This window comes from Apium graveolens, unplaced genomic scaffold (genome assembly GCF_009905375.1).
Source record: "Apium graveolens cultivar Ventura unplaced genomic scaffold, ASM990537v1 ctg7863, whole genome shotgun sequence".
In the NCBI taxonomy this organism is placed as follows: Eukaryota; Viridiplantae; Streptophyta; class Magnoliopsida; order Apiales; family Apiaceae; genus Apium; species Apium graveolens.
In genome coordinates, this window is record NW_027420692.1 from 70613 (window position 1) to 91712 (window position 21100).

At 34.9% G+C, this 21100-nt stretch overlaps 2 protein-coding genes across 2 annotated transcripts; both read left to right on the forward strand.

The window, feature by feature from the left end:
• The first annotated feature begins 7775 nt into the window (after window positions 1–7775).
• LOC141704458 (uncharacterized) lies at window positions 7776–8719 on the forward strand. Its single transcript, XM_074507710.1, has 2 exons — window positions 7776–8024; window positions 8111–8719. Exons 1-2 carry the CDS (start codon window positions 7776–7778, stop codon window positions 8717–8719), a joined length of 858 nt encoding a protein of 285 aa, XP_074363811.1.
• Window positions 8720–11738: 3019 nt separating this feature from the next.
• LOC141704459 (transmembrane E3 ubiquitin-protein ligase FLY1-like) lies at window positions 11739–14449 on the forward strand. Its single transcript, XM_074507711.1, has 8 exons — window positions 11739–11766; window positions 11920–12053; window positions 12142–12201; window positions 12370–12463; window positions 12578–12742; window positions 13385–13710; window positions 14096–14222; window positions 14346–14449. Exons 1-8 carry the CDS (start codon window positions 11739–11741, stop codon window positions 14447–14449), a joined length of 1038 nt encoding a protein of 345 aa, XP_074363812.1.
• Window positions 14450–21100: the final 6651 nt, after the last annotated feature.

Here is a 21100-nt window from a genome sequence, read left to right on the forward strand (position 1 = left end):
TCAATATTTTGAATAAAATAATGATCTTTGTAGAACATAATTCGTAAAATATTATATTTTATAATGTTTATGCAAGATTTTAGTTATCAAAACATAAGTGGTCTCCGTGGTCTCCAAGAAAAACATGGTCTTCATAGAATTTTACTCATATAATACATACTTATAAATTGTAGGAATTTCAAAAGAAATCCCTGCTTAGTGAGAGAACTAGAGAGTCCTACTGATTACGGTTGATTTGATTTTGATCTTGTGGTTCGGATTTTGTGTAAACATATCTTTATTTTGTTTGTTTAGAGTAGCAGGGTAGTATTTTGAATATTTTTAGAAGATTTTTTGGGTGCCTGCTTCTTAGTAGTAAATAGAAATATATATGCTTAAAGAGCCTCAACAATAGGACATTCTCGTTAACAGAGTACCTTGATGATCAATCTACACCCATGCCCTTGATGAACATGAAATACCAATAACATCTTCATAAACCAACAACAGAATACTTTAATAGATCTACACACCTAATTCTAACATAATAGAACACATTAATAAATTTACACCCATGAGTGAACAACTTAACATGGGAGGAACACAATAGTTGTTAGAAATTTAGGATAAAAAACAAGTCTTGTCGATACTCTTTCAAACTAAATAAGGCAAATTTAAAATCATTATTCTTTACCTTTGACCATTTTTTTCTTCACCAAGAGACAACTTCACCTCTCAAATATATGTGATTTGAACCTAACAATTGAACATGAAATCCTATGTTCTGTAGACTTTTCTTTAAATCATGATTCCATAAAGTTCGTGCAAGTTTATAAAATTGTAGTTATCGTTCTTACAATTTAAAAGAATATTAGAAAGTTTGGAAAAAGCAAAAGAACGTCGTATATTAATATGAGTACTATGTAGAATACCTATGTTCTTGATCTTCCATTGAAGATAGTGATATAACTCTAGGATATTCGATATTCTTGAATATAATCTAAGTAAAAGAAGTCTAATGTCTTAGAGAATCGAATTTGGTAAATTTCATATATTAGACCATTTTACATGTTACACCGAACTATACTTTTTTTTGTAATGTTATATACACTCCGTCCATTTTAGTCTTGTTGTCCATTTCTACTATTTTTTTCTTATCCTAAATGATTTGTCCAATCCAAAAATTATGATAAATAGAGCGTGAATATCATTGTCTCAATTTTATATTAGCGCAATTATTACCCTTTTTTGTTTGATTGAATAAAATATGAATTCTGATTAATGAAAAGGAAAAACTGGATGAAGGGAGTTCTTCTCATTACTCAACATAATTTTTTTAATATGTATATTAATATACCGTGTTTAAGTTAATGTCAAAAAATTAGTTACAAGGTTGTTATCCAAAAAAGAGTAGAAAGTAAATATTACATTTTCTAAATTTCTTCATGCCTTTCAAGTTGGTTAAATATATTGTACTAAATTGATAAATTCTTCTGGTTTGTAAAAATACTAGTTACGAATATAACATTATTTCACATTTAACTAGATAAAATTATATAAATTAATTACAAAATTGTAAATATGATATAAAGGGTTGGAATAGTAATTTTATTGAACACTTTAGGGAAATATGATTTTCCTCTTCCCTTTATATACACACAAAATGTATTTCCTTCTCAAAATAATATTACTCATATCATATACTGTGAAATACTTAGCCGCCCACAAGTGAGAGAAACACTGAGAGAGCACGCGTTTGTATAATCGTTCTTGTTCCAGATCGTTGGACAATTCATGGTCAATCGTTCTTGTTGTAGATTGTTGGACGATTCTCAACCAATTGCTTGGATATAGAAAGAAACATAAATTGTGCAAGTGGAATATGTTCGGATCTGTAGATCTTTCGGTATCCACTTCAATCAACTCATAAGATTCTGAGCCTCTGAATTAACAATTTTTTCATGAATCCTTGAAGATAAGATTTTAGGTTTTTTAACAATTTATTTGTGTTTATATGCTCAAATCCCACATCTTCCTCATCAAACCATTTTTCATCATCCATCGGTACCTTAATTGGACATAGCAAGAGAGAAAAATTGTGTGAGTGGATTGTATTGAGATTCATGCATCTTTCATTACCCACTCCAATCAATTATTAAGATTAATATGAGCGTCTGAATTAAGTATTTTTCATGAATTTTAGTATTTTTGTGTTAATTTTTTTTCGATTATGTTTATGTGCTGAAAGTCGCTCCCACGTCCTCGTGTGAGCACTTTGCATCATCCATCCATCATTTATCTATATCTACCCTGTGCGTTATCCATCCATCCCTTATCTATATCTACCCTTACTTTACATCATCCATCCCATATCTATATCTACCCTTACATCCATCCCATATCTATATCTACCCTTACATCCATCCCTTATCTATATCTAGCCTTGACATTTTACACATCATCCATCCTTCCCTATTTAAAATTCTACCCATCTACGTCTCTTTCCAAATAAATTTTAAAAAATTTAAATCACTGTTGTAATACTCTAACTATTTTTGAACTGTAACTCAATAAAATCATTGAACAATATAATCTCAAAATTTTAAAATATATTTGCTATCCTATCATTCCTATTATACCAAAATTGACTTAATTGTTCTAATCATATACTACTTTTGAGTTATAACTCAATAAAATCATCAAAAACAAGAATAATACAATTAAAAAATTTCCTATATTGGTAAATTTTTCCAACTTTTCCCAATTATAACTAGTTATAATTATAAAATGCTAACCATCTTGATTTTAATATGAATCGACTTACCCCGTCATCTTCTGGTCAGCGGGGAACCAGCTGATCGGATATATGTGATTCAAACCATGATTAAGTGTACCATGCATATATGTACACATCTATGTTTATTTATAAAAATTATACTAATTTATATTACGGTAAATCAAATTAAATTAAGTTCGATTTTAGATTTTTTTATTAAGATATAGCCTAAAATTGTTAACATGAATTTTTTTCCTTAAGAAAAAAATTGATACATATAAAAGGTTTAACAGAAGTCATGGATCATTTTCATTTTTTAATTTTAAAATATTAAATATTTATATTGCAGGAAACAATGAAAAAAGTGCTCTCAAAAGAAGTGAGGTCTACATTTATTTGGAGGTAAAATTTTAATTTTTTATTTGAATTAAAATTATTTATAAAAAGGTCAGCATCGTATATGAACTTCCATCACATCTATTAGTTAGCTACCTACCTACAATTTAATGTGTAAAATATCCTCTAATGCATCCATACAACAAATTTGCAGTCTACAAGTAAGGCTACACACTATTCATATTTTTAATCCAAGTAGTTATCAAATAATTATATACTAAAAATACAAATCACATAGCACAAATGAGGAAAGAAAATCTAAAATTTGTAATCAATTTCATACTTAGGATTTCTCACATAGATGTGATCAAACATCACTCTAAATTGCTTGTGTTTTTCAAAAAACCTTAATGTAAATTGTAATATGTTGTCCAACATTTAGGCCGGGAATCGTGATATGTTTTTTAGAGCGTAGTATTGTGTCAATTTAGTTGCTGGTTCACTTGATCATTATAAACAACAGTTTCCAAGAAAGATCAGTTGCTTTATACATGAGTCATGTCTGTATAATGCTTTTTTTCTTTGTTGCTTGCAACTTTTGTCCTATGTAATCCTTGGCTTCGTAATTTTTTTCATCAAATTATGAAAATCATATCCTAACTTTAATCTTTTTCTTTCATAGATCCTCATGCAGATGTTTCCAATAAAATATAATTACGATAAAAGTTGGATCGGGATATAAACCGAGCCAGTGAATTTGTCATCTGCATGACAGCCATTGATTTCACTTAACATCGAGATTTTTGCATGGTACTTTTGGACAATGTTGGGCCAAGGAAATGAGGAGGACTTCGAATAGGAAATTAGAACCTTAGAATAGATGTTTGTAATAAAATGCCCAATAGAAGCCCAATTGTAAGGGGGAAACCCATTAAAGACTCCATATAAATATAGTGTAATTGCCCTACTTGTAAAAGGTTGGAAAAATAAGTATCAATAAAGAGTATAGTTCCTCATATAAACATGGCTCAAACTAGGGTCATCATTTGATACTAGAAGGAGCTCTTAAATTTGATACTCCAACATGATCATTGAAGAAACAGATCTAGAGAAATGTGGGAACACGACAGAGATCCAAACTGTTCAAAAATCAGAACATGTTGCTTCCGGTGGAGGAAAACCCCCCACCTGAAGGATCTCAGGCGCATAGACAACCAGTCAAACGCAAGAGGAAAATGATTAAGGATACTCGCTCTCGTATTTTAACAGAAAAGGGGAAGCAGGTGCTCTCCAGTGATGCTAGGTTGCATTTACAAAAGTTGCGGCAGAAGAAACTGTTACGAGAACAAGAGATAGACGGTGTAGAAGGCTCATATGAAGAGCTCAAGATGTTAGAAGCTGAAACTCAAAGACTAGAGGCGAAATTGGAAAAAATAAGAGAGATTCAACATTTGCAGTAAGAGTTGAAACAAGCGTTGATTAAGGAAGGTGGTGATGAGGAACTTGATTATGTAAAGCTTTCGGAGGATGATGATGATTACTATTATGATGAAGATGAGGTTTCTACTGAGTCTATATATTCAAGACCCCGACATCCTAAGACAGTGTCTTTAGGGGGAACTTCGCAAGGGTCGGTGTCAAAAGACTCGATCTTACAGGAGGAGTTCTTAAAAATGCAGGAAGATATGGCCCAGTTGCGAGATCTAGTTCGCACTCAATCGAGGTTCGAAGCCCCGGTGGAAAGCCCTCTCTCTCGAAGCATCGAGAAAGCAAAAATAGACAGGACTTTAAAAACTCTGGCACTTGATCAATTTGATGGATCCTCTGACCCATCGGGTTTCCTTAACACCTTTGACGGTCGAATGGTGTTTTACGAACACTCAAAAGTCGCCCGTTGCAAATTCTTCTCTACATGCTTATAAGGCACAACCCTACGTTGGTACAACAATCTCCCATCTAGGTTAATTGACTCTTGGACTATGTTGAAGATTAAATTTCAAAAAAGATTTTCAAGCAACTATAAAGGGGGCAAAATTACGGAATCTTTGATTACGATGAGTTAACGGCCTAGCGAATCTCTGAGAAGCTATTTAGGTCGCTTTCGTCAAGCTATATCTGAGATAACAGACCTAGAGGAGCCTTTGGCGGTGAATTATTTAGCAGCAGACATTGATGGAAACCGACATGACATTTTACTAGAAGAACTCATAGAAAAACATCCTCAACACCTTCATGCAACATTCCAAATTTTTGAACACCGTATGACACTCCAAGAGGCAGTGGGTAGTATAAGATCTTTGAGACGCTCTAGTTACAAATATGACAGGTCAAGAGCTCATAGTCCCCGGACTCCGAGATCGCGAGGATATAATTCCAAATACCCTCGACGTTCAGCAGCAAGAAGAGATAATAGAATGGAAGAACATCGAACCGCGAGGGGTCATGAATATCAATGATGGTCTTTCTCAGACCAAAAATGGCAGGCCCGGGACAGAAAAGATAAAGAGTTTACCAAACTCATAGTTTGCGACTATCATGAAGATACTGGACACACTATAGAACAGTGTTACCAATTAAGCAATCACATTCAATCCAAAATCAGAAAAGGCCATTTCGTCCATTATATCGAAGGACAAGGCCAAACTCATTAGAGACAAGATGACAGAATAGTCGACATAATTTTTGAGGGTTACGCCGCCGGAGGCGTGTCAAACAACTCTCGTAAGTCGTACGCTCGAGAAGTGTGTAATGTTAATCCTAAGTGTCCCAAAAGATACAAGCCTTTTCCATCTCTCGTCATATCCTTCTGGATTAGAGCTATGCCCCAAATATCATACGAGGCCATCAAGATGCGCTGGTTATCACCGCCAAAATCAACACTAACATAGTAAAAAAGATCCTTGTCGATAACGGTAGTTCTGTCGACATCCTCTATCATCATGCTTTACCGTGAATGGATACAGGAGATAGAAAGCTAGAAAATACCCATTCACCTCTTTATGGCTTCACATGTAATGAGGTGAAAGTGGTCGAGATAATTGACCTGTCGGTGCTTTTCGGCACGATGCCTTGTCAAGTATGGAAGATAGCTAAGTTCCACGTAATAAGTGCAACCTCAAGTCACAATGCTATACTAGGGAGAATGACAATCTCGGCATTATAAGCCATTACATCGATCCCTCACTTAAAAATGAAATTCCCGACTGAGTTTGGAGTGGGAGAGATGTGTGGCGACCAAGCTGTGTCAAGACAATGCTACTTCACTACTGTTGTGCATAAGAAGCAAGATAATGACACTCAATCTGTCAATGAAGTCGTTCAGATAGATGCCGGTAGCATTTTCGACATTACAAGGGATCCCTCGTTCTCACCTGTCGGTGAAACGATCGAGATTGCGATTGATGAAAATTCCCCCAGCAAATCGGTTAAAATTGGAAAAGATTTAAATCCTCAAATAAAAGATGAATTAACGAGGTTGCTTCGGGAGTTCTCGGACATATTTGCATGGTCACCATCCGACATGTCTGGAATTCCAACTGATGTTGCAAGACACTCTCTACATGTCGACCGTCAAAAGAATCCTGTCATACAAAAGAGGCGGACTTTCTTAGATAAAAAATGTCGAGCTATCGACGAAGAGCTTGATCGACTTTTAGTGGCACGATTTATCGAACCGGTGAAATTTCCTACATGAATTGCTAATGCTATCCTGGTTAAGAAAAGTAATGGAAAATGGAGAATGTGTGTTGATTACTCCGACCTCAATAGAGCATGCCCTAAGGATTATTATCCTTTGCCAAATATAGATCAACTTATAAACGCAATGGCGGGTCATGAAATGCTATCTTTCATGGACGCTTTCTCAGGCTATAATAAAATCAGGATGGATGATCAAGATTGGGAATAAACGACGTTTATCACACATCGAGATGTCTTCGAATATCGAAACATGCTTTTTGGGTTGATCAATGTCGGTGCGACATTTCAGCATATGATGGATGAAATATTTAAAAATCAGTTGGGTCGAAACCCCGAGGTGTATGTCGACGATATGATAACAAAGTCAAAATTTTTAAGCGGTCATACCCTAGACCTTCGAGAAACCTTTGAGAATGTTCATCGTAATAATGTGATTAAATCCGTTAAAATGTTCTTTTGATCTAACATCTGGAAAATTGTTGGGATTTCTTTTCTCCCAACAAGGGATTGAGGCTGACCCCTCCCAAATAATAGCTATATTTGAAATGAAGGAGCCTTCGACCATTAAAGAGGTGCAACGCCTCACTAGATGGATAGCGGCCCTTCGTCGTTTCATACCACAAGCCTCTAAAAATGTTGTCCATTTTTTAAGGTTATCAAAGAGGCTTCAAAGAATAAGAAGTTGATGTGGGATGATCAATGTAAAGAAAGCTTTGAAGTATTGAAAAATTTCCTGACAAGCCCACCAATTTTAGCAAGAGCATTGTCTCGTGAAGCTTTGGAAGTGTACATCTCAGCCTCTGATGGGTCGGTAGCCTCCGTTCTAGTCAAAGATGTCGAGGGATGTGAAGCCCTAGTTTACTATGTTAGCCATACTCTGAAAGATGCAGAAACTCGCTACCCACATGTGGAGAAACTAGTTTATGCTCTCGCCATAACAAGCAGGAAGCTCCGTCACTACTTTTAAAGGCGTCCTATTAAAGTCATGACTAATCAACCCCTGAAGCGCATCTTGCACAGAGCAGATATGACAGGGCGTCTCGCTGCTTGGATGGTCGAACTTAGCCAGTTTCACATCGAGTACCTATCCCATAGTGCAATGAAATCCCAAATCCTATCAGTCTTTGTTGTAGAATGCAATTTTGACACATCTACAACTGAAGAAACGATGTTCCCACAGATGCCTATACTCTTTATGTCGACGGATCTTCAACAACATAATCAGGGGGTACAGGTGTGATCTTGATCAGTCCAGAGGGCTTCAAAATACAACAAACTTTGAAATTCTCATTCCCGATAACAAACGATGTAGCTGAATAGGAAGCATTGTTAGCAGGAATACGCCTAGCGATTGAGCTAGAAGTGAAAGTTTTAGAAATATTTGGTGATTCCCAGCTTGTCACCAAACAACTACAAGGCGAGTTTAAGGCACATGATGTTCGAATGTCGACATATTTGAATCTAGCCATGTCTCTGCTGGGGAAAGTTTCGTCATGGACAATCAAGAACATTTGCAGGGAAGACAACCAATGGGCTGACGCCTTGTCTAAATTAGCATCATCCGTCGCTGCAACATCAGAGGCAATTTATGTCGAAGAAAGAAATGCTTCCTCTATTGATATGGATACTCCATACGTCGACATGCTGAAGGTTAATGAAATCTCCTCTGTTACAGATTGGCGTCAACCTATTTTGAAGTACATCTTGCAGAATAAATTGCCACAAGATAAGGGTGAAGCCAGAGCCATTTCATACAAGGCAAATAACTATTATGTGCTAGAAAACAAATTATATCGACGAGGGCTCGTGGAGCCACTACTCCGATGCTTGGGACCAGAAGAGTCTCACACCTCGATAATCAAAGTCCATACAGGAATTTGCGGGGATCATTTGGGTGGAAAGAATTTAGCCCTTAAAATAATGAGGTAGGGTTTATTTTGGCCCATAATGCGAAGTGACTGTGAGGATTTCTTGCGAAAATGTAAATCATGTCAGATATATGGAGCGGTATCTCATCAGCCCTCGGTGGAAATGATCCAGATTGTCAACCCATGTCTCTTCTACCAATGGGGTATAGACATCGTGGGTCCCTTCCCGAAGTCCAAAAACCAGGCACAAAACATCTTAGTGGCTGTTGACTACGTAACAAAATGGATTGAGGCAAGACCATTAGCCAAAATCCGAGAGAAGGAGATGATCGAGTTTCTAATGGAGTTCATTATATTCAGGTTTGGGGTCTCAAGAATTGTGGTAACTGACAATGAAACTCAATTTGAAGGAGAAAAGTTCACCAAAACACTTTGACAACTTAAGATTAAACACATCAAATCCTCGGTGGCATAACCCCAGGCTAACAGACAAGTTGAAGTGTCTAACGCATAATCTAACAAGGATTTAAGAAATCTATGAGTTGCCGAATATGCCCTGGTCTTAAAGAACGACCCCTAGAAGTGCGACGGACATATCCCCTTTTAAGATGGCTTTTGGCTTGGAAGCAATTTTACCCGTCAAAGTGTTTCTTAACTCATCAAGGGTCGAGTATTTTGATGTTGAAGCCTCACGAGAAGGATTCCAACTTCATAATGTTCTTATGGAAGAAGTTAGGGACGAGCCATCGAAGAGAGTACTCCAACAGCAAGTGCGTACAACAGCTTATTTCAACAAGAAAGTAAAGGTTAAATAGTTTTTGGTTGGGGATCTAGTCCTTCGAGAGTCGGCGGCTTCACAACCCACCATCACGAGAAAGTTCAAAACCCCATGGGAAGGATCTTAATAAGTAACAGGGCTCGTCGTGCTAGGAACCTACCGACTGTCTATGCTCGATGGTACACCCATAAAAAATGCTTGGAATGCTATTCACTTGAATAAGTATTATCAGTAGTTAAGTTATTTGAATTGTGAGAATGAAAAATGTCAACTTTCAGACTATAAAAATTAGTCTTAACAAAAAGGGGTTGATATGAGATCCCCGTTAATAGCATGTTGTTTCTCTTTACAAGATCAAGCCAGGTTTATGGTGTTACAAGATAGAGATGGTTTTGCATTTCAACGTCCATGACTCCATTCTTAACCTTTAGGAGGAATCTGCCATAGAGAAGCAGACTTATTGACCTTTGCAAACCAAGCAACCACTTTCAACAAGGAATGTTACTTCTAAAAATCTTCAACAGATCTACGTTGCTTTGAATTGGCTAGATCGCCTAGTGGATTGGTTTCTGCTGATTGGAAGGCAGAACCGAGGACTACTATGATTTGAATATATTGCACAAAACTTTAGGTTCTTTAAGTTAGAAAATTTAGATCCTTACTTGGGCCTCACCTGTTAAGTGAAAATATAAGAGCCTCTCCTTTTTTCTTCTTATTTTCTGATCACTATTAATTACTGCTCCACTGTTTGGCCCTTTATGTTGAGTTTTCATAAAAGCCTGCATCAATTCCTATACCTTGTGATTCAGTTTGACAAACTTTATGTGTTTTGTTTACTGGATTAGATGTCAAGCTTTTCTTGTTATGATTTTATGGCTCTTCCATGTTGAAAGGCTTTGGCACTAAATATTATGGGTATTTTTGAACATTTTTGAAATGCAGAATCTTATCAAGGGACGACCAATCAAAAGTAATTCTATTATTCGTTCTCCCTCTATCTGTGATAAAACCTTTTCATTTAGGGGATACCAACTGACTGAGGAGTAACAACTGTCTGATTGATTTGGTAAAAAATGAGATTCGTCCTTATTCCCTGGCTTGATTTTTGTGGCCGAAGTTTTTGCCTAGTGATTTCATCTGTAACTGTTTAATTTTTTATAGTTTTCTTCTATGGGGTAGGCAACATACTTGTTTACTTCAGTTTACATCATCATCTTGCATATTTAGCCTAACTAGGATGTTTGCATTATGCTATTGTTGATTTAATCTTGATGTGGCTCGTTTTTGTCATTTTTCTCCTTAAAAAGAACTCATTTTTAGTTTCCATTTTGCCATTGGCAGGGGATGGTTATATTCTATAAGGTGTTTGAAGATGAACATAAAGTGTGGGGTGCAACAATCAAAATAAAAGGGGATTATATATGGCCCTTACGACTACTTCGAGCAGTAGCCTACACGTACTGATATGATTTGCACCCGTGACTCCAGTTTTAAATCTTATAGTGTGTTCAATACTGATATATGTATAATTATACTGCAGAGAAAAATCTAGAGAATCTGGATACAAAGATGATTACAATATCTCCAATCCACATTACTCGGTAATTATCATAACAATTTGAATTGAATGTTGTTTTGGCCATATGATACTTGATAGTAAATTGTTGATTAAAGTATCTCATATCAGTAATTGTTATCACAAATTAATAGTAATGTTATTTGCCATTGTATGGTTCCTTCTCACGTAATTTACCCTGTTACTTGTGGCACACTGGCATATCATATGCAGCAGCAGGACCGTGATAAGCTGTAGAACTTGGGACTATATCAATGAGATCTAGCAACTTCGGGACATCAATTACTCATTGTTACCCTTTCTTGAGGATCAACAAGACTTTGGTGCCTGTTCGGAGGGGGGGTGTTCGACTGGAGTTTTGAAATTTTTTTAACTTACATGACGTGCTATGCCTTGAAACAGTTTGGACTTCTCACATCCCAGGATTTTCAAGATTTTCAATGGGTCAAGATTTGGAACAGAAAACTCTGTGTGATATCTACTTCATTATTTGTAATTTTTTTTCTAACTCTGTATTGGCTAGAGTCCATACTAATTACTAACTTATTCATTTTTGTTGTAGCACCTGTGATCGACATAGAGAAACATTGTAACATCACAGTAAGGGCTCGGATATCACGTGTCCCGTCCATGCAAAGTAGTACGTCCTTTTCCATGGAGCGTAAACTCTCAATGTTATTTACTTTTTCAGTTTCAGAAATTATAATATAAATAATGCAAAGTATTATGTCTTCCATTGCACTGTGCCCCAATGGTAAGTTATATTTAGGATCCTAAAAATTTTGCAATTTATAAAAAAAATCTTTTTAATGGCACAATTGCTCAAAATTTGTGTGAAAATAATTTCCGGCTGGGTGTAGTGGCCTAAAGTGTTATTCATTTTATCATGTGCTTTTACTTTGTTTAGATGAAGCTGCAATGGTAAGATTTTTGATGGATGACAATGGAGATTGTCTGCCGCCCATGCAATTGAATGCAACTTCTGTAAACACTGAGATGTTTTTTGACAAAGCATTTAATTATAACCTGATGGTCACTTTTGTATCCTTCTCTAACATTACTTGATCAAACATTATGTATTGATAGATTGAGAATGGTTGATTCTCCTTAACCGTCTGCCATATATTAGATCTCTATCCTTCAAGTTCTCCTGTTAATTCAGCAAAGGAAACATAGCAACACGCAATCTGTAAGGGTTCCATCTCGATCCTATATGTTGCTTCTGTAGGATTCTCAATTTGTGCCAGTGATCAGCTACTGCAGTTTTGTTGTTTTAAGACACTTGTACCGTTCTTATTTTATGGATATCTGCAGTTTTTTTATATACTAGCTGACGGATATTCCATCCTACTGTCAGGGAGCTGTCAAAGTTTCAAGTTTCACAATTGGACAACAGGCTGTCATGGATGCATACCTTTGTCTTTTACATTTGACTGCAGGAATCACAGTTGGTAATTAGAATAAAACTTATTCTCTGTCTTTGGCATTGACCAAATTTTATTACTTTAAAAAACTATTTCTCACTACTTGTGTTCTCCATAATCATCACTTCTTCATGTATGCAGAACAATTGTATAACGCATTTTCCACTGCCGCATTCTTCAAGTTTGTTATCTTCTCTTTTTGTGAGTTGAGATTTTTTCTCCATATATGGAAGGCAAATAGGCCTACAAATTACATACAGAGTGTGGAAGCGAGGCGTGAACTTTCAGTTCTTTATATTTATTTCTGTGAGTAAAACTTTTGCTTAGCTGTTTGTAATGAATTTTGTCCTGTATGCATACCTTTGAAATTCATAACTTGAGATTCACATTGAACATTTATCACTATGAATGCAGTTATACCTGAATCTCGGGCCACTCTGTATAGGAAGATACCTTTTTTTAATTTTAAATTTTAAATTGCTTCCCCAATTTAACATGTATCTTTGTTACTTGGATTACCTATTCTGACAATCCTACATGAAATGCTAAGATTATGATCATTTTATTGCATGAGCTTGTGCAACGTTGTGCTGTTATAGTGTTTGGCAGTATATGTAAGGTTCATTCTAGTAACAGAAGATAATAGTATACCAGAAAACATAATCATGAATCTTTTGAGAGGATATATACAGTTGCCAGTTCTGCTCCAGAACAGTTGCAATCCTAAGCTATCCTCTTCTTCTGCATTTGAAAGAAAAGCATTTGTGTACTTGTAAAATAAGATATCTGATAAAAATATTTGATGGCGTATAACTTTTTTGTGGAATAAATGTTTCAACTTATTAGCATTAGTATCAATTATATTAACCTAAAAGTTATGGATATTTATTCTTAGTAGGGAAGTAGTGCTACTTCACACTCACACATCTTTATGGTTTACGTTTTCAGGTGGTATCCTTCTGGGAGGTATTCTGATCACGTACGAGTTCCCTAAATTCCTTCCAGTTATTACTCTGGTTGTGCACTCCTACTGGATACCTCAGAGTGCCACAAATGTTTTTCGTGACCCAAGAAAGCCACTACAGCCTAGTTACATTATTGGAATGAGTGTAACTCGGCTTGTAATTCCTTTATATATCTTTGGATGTCCCCGCAACTTCATGCACATTAAGCCTGACAGGAGTTGGTGCATCTATTTGGTGGGTTTTGCTGGGTTGCAAGCAAACATTCTTCTTCTGCAGCACTATCTTGGATGTCGATTCTTCATTTTTTTGGCAGGTTTGATGTAACTTTTCACCATATATTCGTGCAACCGTTTTCTATTTTGTTAATTAGTTTATGTAACTCTTCCCTGTTATTTATATATAAAATCAAGGTAGAGAATGCCTAGTCCCTGCATATTGTTGTAAAGAAAGTGCCAACCAATATTCTAACTTAATTTAGTTGCTGAATATTCTAATCCCTGTATATTGCTGGTTCACTTGATCATTATAAATAGTAGTTTCTAGGAAAGATCAGTTGCTTTATTCTTGTGTCTTGTCTGTATAATGCTTTTTTCATTGCTGCTTGCAACTTTTGTCTTCTGTAAACCATGGCTTCGTAATTTTTTCCTCAAATTATGAAAATCATATCCTAACTTTTAATCTTTTTCTTTCATAGATCCTCATGCAGATGTTTCCAATAAAATATAATTACCATAAAAGGTTGGATCAGGATATAAACCGGGCCAGTGACCGCGTCATCTGCATGACTGCCATTGATTTCACTCAACATCCAGATTTTTGCATGGTACTTTTGGACAGCTTTCAGCTTGAAGTTTAAGGCTATGTAAAACTAATTAAAAATGTTTAAGGGTAAAAGGTAGCTAGCCACTCCCTGTGTAACTAACGTTGTCCGAACCTATATGTGCTGGTGACGCCATGTGAACATGTCTTCCATTCACATTGCTTACTTAAGTGGATGGATATAAAGATGGATTGCCCAACCTACAGGCGGCGGCTTCCACCAGTGTAGCTACAGGGACGGAACCGGGAGGGGGACCATCAAACTATCTAATATATATATATATATATATATATATAATTGGAACATTGAGGGGACCATGGCGACCCATGCCCCCCGCCAAAATCCATCCCAATAGAGACAACAATCAACCCGGGAACCGTAAAGGATGCTGACTACACTACAACATTTTTGCAATCATACAACTATTTTTTTCGTTGTCTGAAAGGTAGTTTTTCCGTTGTGTATCCAACACTCGTATGATCGAAGGTTGGACAACAGTCGTTAATACAGTTGTAATAAGGGAGATTCAACAACAATGTTTAACACTGGTTACAATCTGGATGACACAACGGTTGTTTTAGAAAAACTATTGTTGGAACATTTTTAACATGACAGTTTTCTTAGTAATAAACAACAGTTTATTTACGTCAAGAGAAAGTTCTAAATTTTCTTTCCAATTTTAAATATCTTTTTCAAACAACAGTTATTTTATACATCTATTATTTATATAAAAGAACAACAACAATTATTTTCAGAGGTAGTAATATAAGTATCTTTTAGACAACAATTTTAGGGTGGTGTTATAATGCAAAAGAGATAACGGGTTACTTTTCGGGAACCATTGAAGAAACATTTGTAACACGACAGTTTACTAAGTAATAGACAACAGGGAGTCAATGGCAAGAAATAGTTCAAAACTAATTCCTTATTATTCAAGCAATGGTTTGTTTAAAGTAACAATTGTGTAAAACCTTTTAAACCAATTCTTTTTATATTGTGTTCTAAGTCATGTCTTCATAGTTCAAACAACAGTTAATAACTAACTGGTGTTATTGAATTGTTGTTTAGACAATGACTTATATTTTGACAAAATTATGTACTTGAGGTAACCGTTGTCCGAAAAATGATATAATGCTTACTTTTGATTTAAAAAAACCATTATCTTATTAGGTATATACATTTTGCATATTAATTTCATATTTAATTAAAACTAGTTGCATAAAAAACCACAAAAAAATAGGCCCTGCCAAAATAAAAATACCATAATCCAAAACAAAATCATACCATAATCTAGGCCCCCGCCAAAACAAAACCAATTCACTACCATACCATAATCCATACCATACCATAATCCATCCGTTCAACAATCCAAAACAACCAGATCTACCTACCAAACTATCAGCAATCCACCGAACACAAAATACATTATCGCAAGTCTACTTATCACCAACTACATACATAAAACATCCACTTTACGATAAGTTCAAACGAGTCTACTTTTCAACATTTGATAAGTTCAAACGAGTCTACTTGTCAACATACGATAAGTTCAAACGAGTCTACTTATCACCAACTACATACATAAAACATCCAGTTTACGATAAGTTCAAAAGAAAAGAAAGGCGAGGACCTAGCTTGCACAATGTTTCATAAAATATTTTGCAAACTCAACCCATCTCGTTGATGTCATCCTCAGTGTAAACCAGGTTTGATCTACGCAACCACTGAAAAATCATCCAAAATTTTGTATAAGTAACATGTTCTGCCCTTATAAGAGTAAATACAAAGTGGATGAAAAGGCCCACAGATAGTCAATTGTCACCTTATTAGCAAAGTCCAGCTCCTTATCATGAATGATTTCCATCATATATCGCATCACAAACAGGCCACAATCCTTGTTCCCCGGTCTGCACTGGAACTCCCTAAAATATCAAACAAAAATTCATTTAAAATATCCAGTCTCCTTTAATAACATAATTAATATATGATCACAAAAATAAATAAATACCGCCATGTTCTCCCACAATACTTTCTTCTTCAGAACCTTTCTCAAATCCTCCTTGTACATTTTAATGGCACTGCAACCAAAACGAGATATATCAAAACATAAAATAACCACTACAAAATATGGTCGGACAAGATTTATAAGTCAAGACTTAATAATCAAATTTTATAACGTGAACTCTTACTTGTCGACAACTTCCACCCATTCTCCATTTGCAATTCGGCGTTTAAGAGGGTCCATATAGTAGACTACCTCTGCGTCTAGATTGACAACTGTCAAGGTCCAGTGGTTGCTACGAAAAATAAATAGAGGTGCTTGTTAAATAGTAAAGCCTAAATTTGATGCTTTTTTCTCAACCAAACAACTAAAATATCATCAAAAAAATTACATTTCTATTGAATTAAAATCAACCTAAAAATTATTTAAACTCACTATTTGTGAAAAATAATCCAAAATGTGATACTAGTAGAGTGTAATTTACTGTAATAAACATGATCAGGTATAACATCAAAAATTGAAGGCTCGTACTCATAAAATTTAAATTCCGGTAAATAAATCAACTTTAAAACTGAACCTATACAATTATCATCAAATTTGAAGTTCAAATATTATGAGGTTGAACTATACAATTTCCCCCGTCTTAGAAACAAACCTAACATCTAGTAACAAAATCAATTAAATACTGTAAGGCATGTGATTACTTTTATATTAACTTTAAAACTGTCAAGGTATTTGATTACGTTTATACTGAACCAATGCAATTAATATAAATTTCAACAACAAATATAATCGAGTTTAACTATACAATTGAATCCATTCCTTAAAAATAAAAGCTAAATTCTTAAAAAAAATTAATAAAAAAATGGCAAGGCTTAACAGCTTAATAGCTTGGGATAGTAAAAATACTTACATATCATTGTACGGCAGGAGAAAATGTTGCCCTTTCCTAGAATCTTTAAATCTTGTACACAATTCACGCGACCTCTACACTGCACTGCCACATCCAATGGCACCGATTGTGCCCGGATCTACAAAGCTAATCATGTTGACCATCTTATGCTTCTTCACATATTCATTCAAGAAGCTACAAATTAAATTAAGAAGTCCTTAGTAAAGATTGTCATATTTATTCCAAGGCTATATACTTCGAAAAAAAAACTTTGAATGAAAAGCTTACTGAATAAAAAGGCAAATGACAGAGCCGGCCATTTCACCACCAGAGCACACTGCATGTATTTCAGATAAGAACATGATTTGCTTCTTTGTAAAGCCAAATGCTTCTTTGCTTAGCTCAAAAGAAATTGTTCGGGCCACCACTCAAGGCTTCCTTTGCCCATGTCCACAAACGTTTCATTGCAGAAGGATAATTTGAACCAATTTGAACAACAAGCTCTGGTTCAACATCTTCAATTACTTTATACATCTTCTTCATTTTCTTAGCATGGGCTTTCTTGGTTTTCTAAAACAATTGCAAATAAAAATAATTAAAAAAACAGACTAAACAAACACATAGTACATATATTAACCATACTAAAAAAGCATTCTGACCTTGGTGGCCAAAACATGAGAAGTACTGCTATTATTTCCTACAATTATCATGTTTCTCGGCCATGCAATAAAAGTTCCCATGGCTTCTTGAACAGTCAAAATTTCATCCCCAATAGGGAAGGGAATCTTAGCATCTCCTTGAATGACTTTAGTGATAGACACCCTTGCATTCTTTTCTCCAAGACTTACTTCATGGATAGTCTTCTCATGTCCTTCGGGAACGCGTACTTCATCAATTGTTGCACAAACAACAATGTTGCTCAACGATCCAACAGCCAATCGGCATACAGAACTACCCGAAGAATCCACTTTCATTTCCTCAACAGCCCTTCCACTATCATCCTCACCCGCCACCTTTTTATTATCCTCAAGCTCCACCGCTAAATCCATAAACAAATTATCTATCAATGTCACATTTTTTATGAACACCTACATCCACATCCACATCCACATCAACCCCACCCTTAGAGTGACAGCTTGCCTGCTGGAATTTGGTTTCGGACTACCATCATGTTGTACACCATTTTTCGATTAATGTGCATTGTATTTTTCAAATTTAGCAGCCCAAAATGCATCTCTCTCTTTAATAATTTTTGGAGTCTCCTCTGCCATGTACTTTTGAATTGCCTCACGTACCCTTTCTTCCACTGTCCTCGCTTTTTTTTTCCCTCGGAAGATCAAAATAAACCGACTGCTTCACATGAATTCCCTGACCACGTACTTGCCTCCGTGCTCAGGCTTACCGAGCGCCATTGTTAACACATCATTAGTATCTTCAACTTTAAGCTTTCCTTCCTTAACCTCCTCCTTCATCTTTTTCTACAAAAAATTTACTAACATTTTTACCATAAGCACATACATCCTTTAAGCACATTCATCCTTTAATTATAATATTACACAACTAACACCAATTTGTTTTTACTAGTTATAAGCACATTCATGCAGGACAGAGCAAAATCATGCTCTTCTATTGTATTCCCAAAAGCCTTCTATCCACGGGCTTAGGGTGTTACTACGTTTTACGATAAAGATTACGAAAAGAGGATTACCTTGTTAATGGTAGATTCCACGCTCTTCTATTGTATTCCCAAATTCCCTTGAGCGAAGTGTGACCTCCGTCTTCTCAAGTTATCCTCTCTTCTTGCTCCTTGGTGGCTACAATATGTTTTCACACAATCCCAAGCAAGAAGAGAATAAGAATATATATAGGCTACAATAGGGACCATGGATAATTAGGTTGGGCCTTCTAATTACATCTTGAGCCTAGCCCAATGTAATTAAATATTAATTCAATCCACTAAAGAATTAATATTTGCACTACCTTTTCTAATACCGTAATTTAATTAATTCGGTTCCAATATTATTTGCTTATTAAATTCCCCATGTTTAAAATATCATGTACATTAATTAAATAAATTACTGATAATTTATTTAATTAATATCTTTTATCCTTGATCATCCACTCAACCTTTATTTAATTATGCCAGAATAAATTCCACCTGTAGGGTTTCACATAATTAAATCTTTTTGAGCTTTCAAGGGGACATCATTAACCCGAATATTATCAGGACATGGATTCCTTCAATAAATAATATCCACCATGTATATAATTCCATCACCCAAAATATAATGATATAATTCAAAAGAATTATTTCATATATAAATCAAAGCATGTAAATAATATACACGTGTCAATTACTATTTCCGGATTAAGAACCTAAGAATTAATAATAACATAGAATCTTAGTTCTCCTTCTTAATCAGTATTAAGGGAACAATTCTAAATTTGATCTTGTTCAATATACACAAAGTATACAAGTATTATTTATTAGTCAATATAAACTAATCTAAATAATACTACAACCATACCAGTGGATTGTCCAACACCACTTGTGATGTGAACCTTATTATATTATATAACCGTATTAACAATCTAATATTCTGTATCTCATTTGATACTAGATTGTTCATAATATATAATATTAGACAACATGTAAACATTCAAATGATTCTCAAATAAACTGGCCAGAAATAAATGTACATACTTCAAATAAATATTTTCAGTATACACTAACAGGCACAACCAAGAACACATCTTAAAATATCAAAATTGTATAATTATCATAAAGTTTAGAGCTTCAAAATAGCCATCTAATAATAATAATAATAATCTTGCCAACCATATTCATAATAAAATTTAAAAGGTTCATGAGAAGATCATTAGAATACAATACAGAGTGTAGAGAATGAAGAATTATCCCTATGTTGTTATCGGTGAAATCTCCAAGCATAATGTCCTCCTTCTTCTCTTCTTGGATTCTCATCTTGATGGCTATGAATACCTATATTCAATCTTTAATAATAATCATTTAATATAAAGTCTTTTTTTTATTATTTCTTGGAATTAACACATATTTACCAAACCGAAAAGGTTTCTCAAAGTCAAATTCGTAGTTGGCTTTTTTCATCTGATCCTGGAATGTTCAAAGTGAAATTTGATATATGTGCATGTCTATAATGAAAGAGAATCTCATTATCTTCACATGGGCAGTTGAATCTCTCAAATATGATAAGTAGAACTCAAGATACGACCCAAACAATATGTCTTGCGCGTATAACCCAATAAATCCGAATTTTCTTCTATTTTAGCTTCAATCCTTTTCAATTTAGAATTTCTTGCTTTATACAATAAAAAATTAAAATTTAATTAACAAAAAATCCAATTAAATGCAAAATATAAATAATATGGAAATAAAAATCATCTAGAGTATACACAAATATATATCCTATCAAATATCTGACACACGCTTAGCATTTTGCACGTCCTCTGGCAAAGAAGAAAAATAAAATTATTTTTAACTAACTAACTCCACTTTCGTAAGTGACACAATTGTATTGAGCATATGCAACAAGTCGTTAACCCATAGGCAGCCTTAGTAGGACAAGCTGAGTCTCGTGAGGGTTTATAGAAGATAAACCCATAAAGTATATCTAACTCATGAAATAATAATGCATATGATACAATCGTCCTCAAGAAATGGAGGACTAAAACTATGTAGATGAATGATACTAAATGATTACAAAGGATCTCAAACATAATCGTATACACCAAGTGAGCAATAACCTCCAGAATATGCAACAAGTTAAACACATCCAGCTCACACTAAAATATTACCACATATAGTAAACACAAGTGCGGAGTGTGCGGAGTGTGCGAGTGTTCTTATATTCACAAAATGCTCTCTACTAAACTAAGAGCAAAGAAACACAAGTTTTAACATGACAAGCAACGTGAGTTAATAGCTCCCAAGTTGATCACTAGAATA

Bases quoted from the DNA above. Each gene is read 5' to 3' on its own strand.
- LOC141704458 (XM_074507710.1), top strand. From the start codon at position 7,776: ATGACTAATCAACCCCTGAAGCGCATCTTGCACAGAGCAGATATGACA. The intron at 8,025-8,110 runs GTGTGATCTTGA...GTAGCTGAATAG, and splicing joins AACATAATCAGGGGGTACAG to GAAGCATTGTTAGCAGGAAT.
- LOC141704459 (XM_074507711.1), top strand. From the start codon at position 11,739: ATGTCTTCCATTGCACTGTGCCCCAATG. The intron at 12,202-12,369 runs GTAAGGGTTCCA...TCCTACTGTCAG, and splicing joins AACATAGCAACACGCAATCT to GGAGCTGTCAAAGTTTCAAG. The intron at 14,223-14,345 runs TGGTACTTTTGG...ACCTATATGTGC, and splicing joins TCAACATCCAGATTTTTGCA to TGGTGACGCCATGTGAACAT.